Raw genomic sequence first — 9,637 nt, forward strand, 5'->3', positions numbered from 1 at the left:
AAATGAGTAGGACAAGGCTACATGGAAAGAGAAACAGTATAGGAAGAGGAAGATAACACCAACAGATGGACCAACTGGCTTTATTAAAGAGCTGATTAGGGTCACGGGTCCAACATTTGTGACCTCCTGAGCACCAAGCACCCCCGGTTGTTATTACCTTCTGGATTCACCTGTGGCTGTGTTCATGAAGAAGGGGGCTAGTCAGAAGACCTAAGTCCGAGCCTCATTCCTGACACTTACTTATGACCTTGAACAAATGATTAGTTTAACCTTTTTCTTATGTATATATGGAAACAATAATAATAACTTGGATTGCCGAGTAGTTGAAAGAACTCTTCCAAGTATTACCTAGTGTTTATTTTTCAGTAAAAAAAAATAACTTTACTAGTGATGGTAGTTGTTGAATTATATTTTGTTGTTGTTGTTATTTTTATTAGGGGTCTCCTTATTTTAAAAGGTTTTTGTATTCTCATTTCTTAAAAAGGATGACTTCTCATGGCAACTAGCATATGAGACGTGACGCCTGGGATTATAACTGACTGAAAATTACTGCACTAAAAGAAAATACTACAGGACTTTCATTGCTTGATGCTTTTAAAATCAGTATGTATTTCTGTTAATTACAAGCATTTAGTAGGTGCTCAATAAACATTATTTTCTCTTTCTGGGTCAGAATCCTTTGCTATTTAATCACTTGATATTCATTTATTGAAAATGTATTATGTAAAGTGTTAGTCACTCAGTCGTGTCTAACTCTTTGTGGCCTCGTGGACTGTGGCCTGCCAGGCTCCTCTGTCCATGGAATTCTCCAAGCAAGAATACTGGAGTGGGTAGTCATTCCCTTCTACAGGGGATTTTCCCAACCCAGGATTGAACCCAGGTCTCCTGCATTGCAGGCAGATTCTTTACCATCTAAGCCACGGAGAGAAGGGGACAACAGAGAATGAGACAGTTGGATGGCACAACCAAATCAATGGACATAAGTCTAAGCAAACTCCAGGAGATAGTGAAGGACAGGGAAGCCTGGCATGCTACAGTCCATGGGGTCACAAAGAGCTGGACACAACGTAGCAACTGAACAACAACGCTTATGTAAAAGTGTTGCTCTGAAAGGGATGCAGTGAGAAGACAGAACTCAGCCCTTAGCTTCAAGGCACTTAATATTTATAACTAAGCAGCAAAATCCTCAACATCCTCAACCTCTTCTTTCACTACCTTGTTCAAAACAAATTCTGGTTCTCTCCCCCCGAGGAAGAAAATGCTGCCCCTCTGCCTTCTCAGTTGTGCCTGTTTTATTGTTCTTGTTTCCCCAGTCTTCAAACAGTTTGGCCCAGAGGAGAGAAAGAACCTCCTTGATTTTCATCATGACTTCCATACCAGCTCTCCCTTCTCCCTGCCCTAACAAGCTCCAGCTTTGAATCTCTTGTCATCAGGCTTTATTCCCTATTATTCCTCATCTTTGTTATCATCCACCAGCCTCAAGAATCACTTCCCTCATTACTCAATAATTTCAACTCTTTACACACCATCTACAAAAAAAATACATGATTTTCAAGTGTCCAGCAGTCACTTAATATTTCCCTAGTCTGTTCCTACTCTGTGTCTCTTTAGAAAAATAGTTCACACTTTCTCCTCTCTCCTCATATTCCCAACATTTCCAACCTACTCTGACCTAATGACTTTGCCTTCCATTTCAATAAGAAATTTGAAGCAATGAAAAGAGAACTTTCACAGACATCACCATCACATTTGCTCTCTTCCTTAGCATCTGTACTGATAACAGCATGCTCTTTTATTAAGATGAACCATGCATGCACCTGTCCATAGCCAATCCTTCCATTTACGCTCTAGATACCACTCCGGCTCCCTCTTTGAAGGACACTGCTCCTGCAACTCTTCTCTCTCCTGTATCACTGCTGCTGCTGCTGCTGCTACGTCGCCTCAGTCATGTCTGACTCTGTGCGACCACATAGAGGGCAGCCCACTAGGCTCCTCTGTCCCTGGGATTCTCCAGGCAAGAGCACTGGAGTGGGTTGCCATTTCCTTCTCCAATGCATGAAAGTGAAAAGTGAAAGTGAAGTCGCTCAGTCGTGCCTGACTCTTTCCCTTTCAAGTGACCATCTTCTGGCATTATATCTTCTATCTTAAATAACAAACCTCTTTGTCCCCAACTTCTCTGCCAGTTTTTGCAGAATTTCTTTGCTCCCCTTTTCAGCAAAACTCATTTAAAGAACTGCCAACCTGTCCCACACCATATACAAAAATTAACTCAAAATGGATCAAAGACCTAAATGTAATTCTTAGAAGAAATATGAGGATAAATATTACCTTGGATTTGGCAATGGTCTGTAAGATACATCATCAAAGGCAAACACAATGAAGGAAAAGATAAACTGGATCTCATCAAAATTAAAAATGTTCATGAAAGAACATTATCAAGAAGGGGAAAATTCAAAGAATGGAAAAAAGTATCTGCTTATCATATATGTGATAAAGGTTTAATATTCAGAATATACAAAGAACTTCTAAAACTCAACAAGAAAAAGATAAACAACCACTTTAAAGCTGGGCAAAGGATTTAAATAACAGGCATTTCTCTGAAGAAGATACACATATTGCCTGATAAGGACATAAAAAAGATGCTCAACATCACTAGTCATTAAGAAATGCAAATCAGAAGCACAGTGATATACCATTCCATACCTACTAGGATGGCAAAAATAAAAACAGACAATAACAAATGCTGACAAGGTTGCAGAGAAATCAGAACCCTCATACATTACTGCTGCTGCTGCTGCTAAGTCGCTTCAGTCGTGTCCAACTCTGTGCGACCCCATAGACAGCAGCCAACCAGGTTCCCCCATCCCTGGGATTCTCAAGGCAAGAACACTGGAGTGGGTTGCCATTTCCTTCTCCAATGCATGAAAGTAAAATGTGAAAGTGAAGTCGCTCAGTCATGTCCGACTTTTAGCAACCCCATGGACTGCAGCCTACCAGGCTCCTCTGTCCATGGGATTTTCCAGGCAAGAGTACTGGAGTGGGGTGCCATTGCCTTCTCCCATACATTACTGGTGTCATGTAAAATGGTATAACTTCTGTGGAAATTAATCTGGTGATTCCTCAGTAAGTTTATAGAATTACTATGAGACCCAGAAATTCCACTCCTAGGTATAAACCCAAGAGAACTGAAAATACATGTGTTTAAGTGGCACTATTCCCAATAGCCAAAAGGTGAAAACAACTCAAAATGTCCATCAACTGATGCACAGACAAACAAAATGTAGCATATCCATCCATGCAATATTATTCAGGCACAAAAATGAATGAAGGCCTAATACATGGTACAACAGGGATGAACTCTGAAAATATTATGCTAAGTGAAAGAGGTTGTCTGACAAAATGCCACGTATTTTATGACTGCATTTATATGAAATACCCAAAATAGGCAAATTCACAGAGAAAGCAGATCAGTGGTTACAAGCATTAAGGGAAGGGGAGAATGGGGAATGACTGCTTAATGTGTACAAGATTTCCTTTTTGGAGATGAAAATATTCTGTGAGTAGACAGTGGTGATGGTCACACAACACTGTGGATGTACTAATGGTGTGTTTCACCGTATGTCTGTAACTGTCCTGGTAGCTCAGAGGCTGAAGCGTCTGCCTGCAGTGCAGGAGACAGGGTTCAATCCCTGGATCAGGAAGATCCCCGGGAGAAGGGAATGGCAACCCACTGCAGTATTCTTGCCTGGAGAATTCCATGGACAGAGGAGCCTGGTGCGCTACAATCCATGGGATCACAAAGAGTTGGGCATGACTGAGTGACTAACACTTTGACTTTCTTTTCACTTTCATATATCTTTAAAAAAAGATCTATACTTGTCTTCAATTCTTCTCTTCTTGTTATGTCTTAAACCCACTCTACTCAGGCTTTTCCCTGCATCACTCTATCAACACTAGCCATTTCAAAGTCACCAGTGACTTCCACTTCAGTACAACAGTCTATTCCTAACCCTCGTTTTATTTGACCTATTCACAGCATCTGATGCAACTGATCACCTCATTCTATTGTTCCCTGAATATATCAGGCATACTACCATCTTAGGGCTTTGGCACTGGCTGTCTAGGATGTTACTCACCCAGATATCCATTGGGCTAACCCTCATCTCATCCAGTCCACTCAAATATCTCAACAAGGTCTACTTCAACATCCTCATAAAACTGCAACCTGCACTTGCTCCTTCACCCCACCTCCAATAACTCTCAACTTCTCTTAATCTCTTTTATGTATCCTTTATGGCCTTTTTTACCTTCTAACACTTTAATTTCTTATTTTTATTTAATTATTAGTGTCTGTCCTTGAGAATCAAACCTAAGAAAGTAGCAATTCTGTTATGTTTTGTTCACAGATATATCCCAAGTGCACAGAAGAGTACCTGGTAATAGTAGGACCTCAATAAATATTTATTGAATGAAATATTCATTTAATGATAGATTAGCTGGAACCAGATCGAGAAGAACTTTTAATGTTAACTTTAAAATATTTGATCAAAATTAAAGTCACTTACTGTTATAAATAATCAAAATACAGTTGTAGAGTCTGAACTCCCAGAAATTCAGGGACCACAAGCTAACCTGAATGGTCAGATTACAGGTCATCGATCAAAGACATCTCTACAGAGTAGAAATACTGGGGGAAATTATACATGTTTGAAAGCAGCACCTCTCCATAATTTCATCCCCTGGCACTTGGGATTTGTGTAGGGTCAGCCGAGGCTTACACAACAGGGCTCAGATCTAACTCAAGTTTAGACTTTGGGGGGTGAAATTATTCTGCCCTCTCGGTCTACAATTGTACAAGACTATTTTGTTCAGAGGAAAGAGGCCTGCCCCATAGGCCGGCTTACTCTAAAGCTCTACACTGAGGTTTTAGTCCAAAGCTCCACCTAATAAAAGCAATACTTCCTTCCACTAGTCATTGGTCATTTCATACATGTATCTTTCACAGGAACCTAGCAAACAGGGTGAGGTGGGACTGAGCTAGGACAGGATTCAAGTATTCCACGGTGTTCTGGGCATTATTTTAATAGTGGGATAATATACCCGCAACTGCCACCCAACTTCTATGAAATCCAAAAAAAAATTAATGCTTCTAGATTTACAGACTACCAGTAGAGTCTAAACAAAAGTCTTGACAGAAGAACTAGAAAGGAGGCAACATATAAAAAAACCCCTAAAGAGGTTAACAGAGAGAACCAGGCTATTGAATAGTAACGGAAATGAATGAAATGAAAAAGGCAAAGAGGACAAACAGGCTTCCACCAGAGTACAGCGTCTTTAGAAGACCATTTTTATTAGCAAATTCAAAATGAAAAAACAGGAAGAAATAATAAGTATGTCAGAAATGATTCTATAAAATTTTACCAGTTTAAAGAAGTAAAATTGTAACAGGTCATCATTCTAAAAAAATGTGATTTTATGAAATAATTTTATGCAACTATGTTACATTTGTATAGTTTTGATTTGCACTTAGGTGGTTATATGCAAGTATTAGATTCATGTATATATCATAAGCACATAATAATAAATAAAACACATACTTGAAACCGTTTTACTTACAATGATACCAAAAGAATGGACTTTTCATGCACTTGGAAAGAAAATAAAAAGAATGATAGTGCACAGCTAACCTTTAAGGAAAAAGGACAGAAAATCAGATGCAAAAACTTACAACAGCAACTTAGTATAAGTCAGATTAAAAGCATTTCAAGTAACATTTTAAAGTTTAATATAGCTTCTAGCTAAAAGGAAAATTATATACAATTGTAAGAGGCATAATATTCTATTCAAATTTAATTATCAAAATATTTTGAAAATTAACTATTGTAATACTTAACCATCTAAAACAAGTTCACTGAGTCTTAGTTATTAATAAACAAAACTACTAAATACTTCAGACACAATAATCATACCTTCATCCTCCCTTAGAATCTCTGACAATTTAAAAAGTATGAAGTCAAGAAGGTCAAAATATGAAAGTGACAAAATAAATCTATTTGAGTGTTTTTAAAACAGGCACGTCAGTAAAATATATACAATGTTTTATAAAGTAATCATTTGCTATCTGGGGTTTTAAATTAAAACTTAACTCTATCTTCAGGAGTTTATATTCTGCATATTAGACATCTCTCTATATACACCCAATCCAGTTGCTCAAGCAAAAAACCTGGCTCACTATCTTGTACATGCTTCACATCCAATCCATCAGCAAATTCTACCTACACCATCTCCTAATACAATATTCACCCCACTTCTTTCCATTCCACCCTGCTGATGGTGGCAGAGGAGTGGTCTTAGCCACCCCCATCTTCCTCTTGGACCACTACAGTGACCTCCTAAGTGGTAATGCTCTTGTCCCCTATAAATCCATTCTCCATTTAGCCACAATATCAGATCATGTAATTTCCCTGGTTAATATCTTCCAATAGCTTCCCATTACACTTAGAATTAAAATCTAAACTTCTACATAATCTGGGTCCTGCCTTCCTCTTCCAATCTATTTCTTAATGTCTCCCTCACTCATTTCACATCAGTCATTTCACACTTGTCCCTTTAACGTCTCGAACATGCCAAACATGTTCTTGCCTTAAGGAAAAAAAATTTACTTTTTATCAAGTCAGAGCCCAGATCTCTTGTAATTGGTTACTTCTGACCAGTCATTGAGTTCAAGGCTCAAATGTCACTTCCCTAGAGAAGCCTTCTTTTATTTAACCTAAAGTAGTGCAACCCTAACCAAACCCCACCAGTCCTCTTTTCACATAAGACTACTTTCTTCAGTCTTCATTACACCCAGATATTTTCCTATTAACTGATTCATTTTACTTACTGTCCTTGTGCCAACTAGCATGAGTGTCCCCATTAAGAAAGCAGGGATAATGAGCTGTCACTCATTGGCATGCCAGCACCGAGGAGAGGACCCGGCACGCTACAGGGCACTTAAAAAATGCGCCTTGAAAATAACAGGTAAAAATCACTTGGCCACTACAGATTTATTAGTATTCGTACTACCAATTACCTCAGTTATAGACCTATATTAAGAAATAATTCAATCTAGACTGAAAGGAAAACACTTTAAAATTATAATGGGAAATGTTTTTAAAGCTAGTCCAGAAGAATTTAAAACATCAACAAAAGCAACTCACTAAGTTTATTTTTTAAACACAGTGGTTGGTATTAAAACACAACAAACAAAATTAGAAAATTAAGAGAAAGAAAATGTTTTTTTTTCTGCTTTTAATCCTAAAAGTAGTCATCTCTAACATTGCTACAGTTACCGACACACTGAGATTCCATTTCAGCACCTTTGAAATATATAGTTATTTAGCATGGAATAACAATTTTACATAAGCTTGCAAATATTTCAAGTTAGGCCTACTGCAGACGCCAGAATATTACTAACCACATCCCTCCTATTCTAATCATCCAACAGAGTATTAACTAGGGATGACTTACTGTGCTTAGAGTTCATCCTCCTATTCTAAACATCCAATAGAACATTAACTATAAATGACTTACTATGCTCAGAGTTCATTCACAGAAACAACGGAAATCATCAATAAGAAGGTAATTTTTTAAAAAAGAGGAACATGAAACTATGCTTTTTGGACTATGGAACTGATAGGCACTTCTGAAATTCCTGACTAATACGCTCTGCTTTGGCTTGCTTTTAGAATGCAGTGTAAATAAGTGGCAGTCCCAGAATTGAAACCCTAATTTCTAAAATGTTGTCCCTTTAGAGAATTCCCTGGCAGTTCAATGGTTAAGACTCCACACTTTCACAGCCGAGGGTATAGGTTTGCTGTCTGGTTGAGGAACTAAGATCCTGCAAGCCACGTGGCATGGCCAAAAATTAGAAAAATAAAAAATAAAACGTTGTCCCTTTAGAAGTCCACTAAGACTATTTTCATAAACTAAATTTTCTTGATATTTTAAAAAGATAGTCTTTAAATGTCATTTTATAGACCAAGGTACATGGAAGCAATTTTAAACACCACAGAAATACAACCAGGAGGAATTTATAAACCCACTCAGAGAAACCCCAAATGTAGAATATATACCCAGTCTATGTTCCAACTGACACAAGTCATCTTCCTAAAAGGGTGATCTGTCCCCTTTCCTCCAAAATCTTTTTTGCTCCTCTTGCACACAAATCAAACTCCAAATTATTCAAGCCAATATACAAGGTCTTACACAATTTGATCCTTTCTGACTCTTCTCTCTCCCTATATACTCTCCTAACCTCGACACACACACCCCTACATCAGTCACACAAATCTCACTGGCTAACAGTTGTTCCCACATGATTCCTTATCCTTTCCCACATCTGTACCTTCAAGGTCTTCCTCCTGTCTTAACCACCTAGTCCAAATCTTGCTCAGTTGTCAAAATTTGGCTCCAATCCCACTTGCTTTAAGAAACTGTCTAAAATCTGCCCTCAAAGTAATGTCTCCTTTTCCCACACTATCATAGCACTCATTGTACCTGACAGAACTTAATACCCCAGCTTTAAAGCATAACAATTTAAACATGTCCATCACCACTGTTTTCTTCTTTGCATTCCCTTACTGACCAACACAAGGAAATTAAATAGTTGTTGAATTAAACTGAAAGATTCTGATTGCTCAGCCTGCTCCAAAACAGCACCTAAGTGTGTCAAATGCTCAATAAATGTTTGCCAAATAAATGAATGTCTTATATCTCAATCCAATAAATCCTGTTCAAAGCAGGAATATAATTTTTTTATTTATATAATAATATTATTTTATATAAAATAAAATAATATAAATATAATAAATATATAAATATATATAAATATATTTTATATATAATATAAATATATAATATATATTATATATAAATATAAAATATAAATATATAAAAATATAAATAAACATATAAATATAATAAAATAAAATAATAAAATTTTAAATATTATTTTATATAAAAATAATTTATATTTTTAAAAACTCAATTGCAGCAAGAATTAAGTATCTAAACTAATGAGCAACTTACCAGAGTAAATCTGAATCCTTTAGGAGAGGGATGAAGTGTCAATTTTATACATGCAGGAAGCAGGCTCAAAAATGTAAAACAAAAGCTAAAAAAGTAACAAAAATCAAACATTTATTTTCTCTATAGAAATATACAACTAAAGCAAAGAAACATTTTTTAAAATGTAAGGATCACATTACTTATCAACTTAAATTGATTTCTAGTTAAAGTTTATGTATTAAATAATAAATTCAAGACCAAATAACATTTAAATAAAACCCAGACACTGAAATATGTACACGCTTTAATATATATGTGATTATATAATACAGAACAAAACACTGTAGAATTAAATATTGCTTATGTTATTTTAGTATTTAGTATCTATTCTGGGAAAGATACAAAGATAGACAGCTAAAAGTCAATCAGCAAACACTCAAAACAGATATCATGGACTCAGTGAACATGACTGAGCAAACTTCAGGAGAGTGAAGGACAAGGAAGCCTGGTGTGCTGCAGTCCACGGGATCGCAGAGAGTCAGACACAACTTAGTGTCTGAACAACAACAAAACAAGAAAATAAAAGCAG

The 9,637-nt window shown here is 36.7% G+C and overlaps 2 protein-coding genes across 2 annotated transcripts in view; one reads left to right on the forward strand and one right to left on the reverse strand.

The window, feature by feature from the left end:
- The window catches only part of ITGB3BP (integrin subunit beta 3 binding protein), a 98,963-nt gene extending 98,350 nt beyond the window's left edge, over nucleotides 1–613 (forward strand). The window contains exon 8 of the mRNA XM_055585630.1: nucleotides 485–613. Coding sequence (XP_055441605.1) covers nucleotides 485–489 — 5 coding nt within the window. The 3' untranslated portion in view covers nucleotides 490–613. The remainder of the gene's footprint in view (nucleotides 1–484) is intronic.
- The window catches only part of ALG6 (ALG6 alpha-1,3-glucosyltransferase), a 54,313-nt gene that overhangs the window by 7,363 nt on the left and 37,313 nt on the right, over nucleotides 1–9,637 (reverse strand). Inside the window, 2 exon segments of the mRNA XM_055585631.1 lie at nucleotides 5,617–5,687; nucleotides 9,070–9,154. Coding sequence (XP_055441606.1) covers nucleotides 5,617–5,687; nucleotides 9,070–9,154 — 156 coding nt within the window.

Source organism: Bubalus kerabau, chromosome 6 (assembly GCF_029407905.1).
Source record: "Bubalus kerabau isolate K-KA32 ecotype Philippines breed swamp buffalo chromosome 6, PCC_UOA_SB_1v2, whole genome shotgun sequence".
Classification (NCBI taxonomy): domain Eukaryota; kingdom Metazoa; phylum Chordata; class Mammalia; order Artiodactyla; family Bovidae; genus Bubalus; species Bubalus kerabau.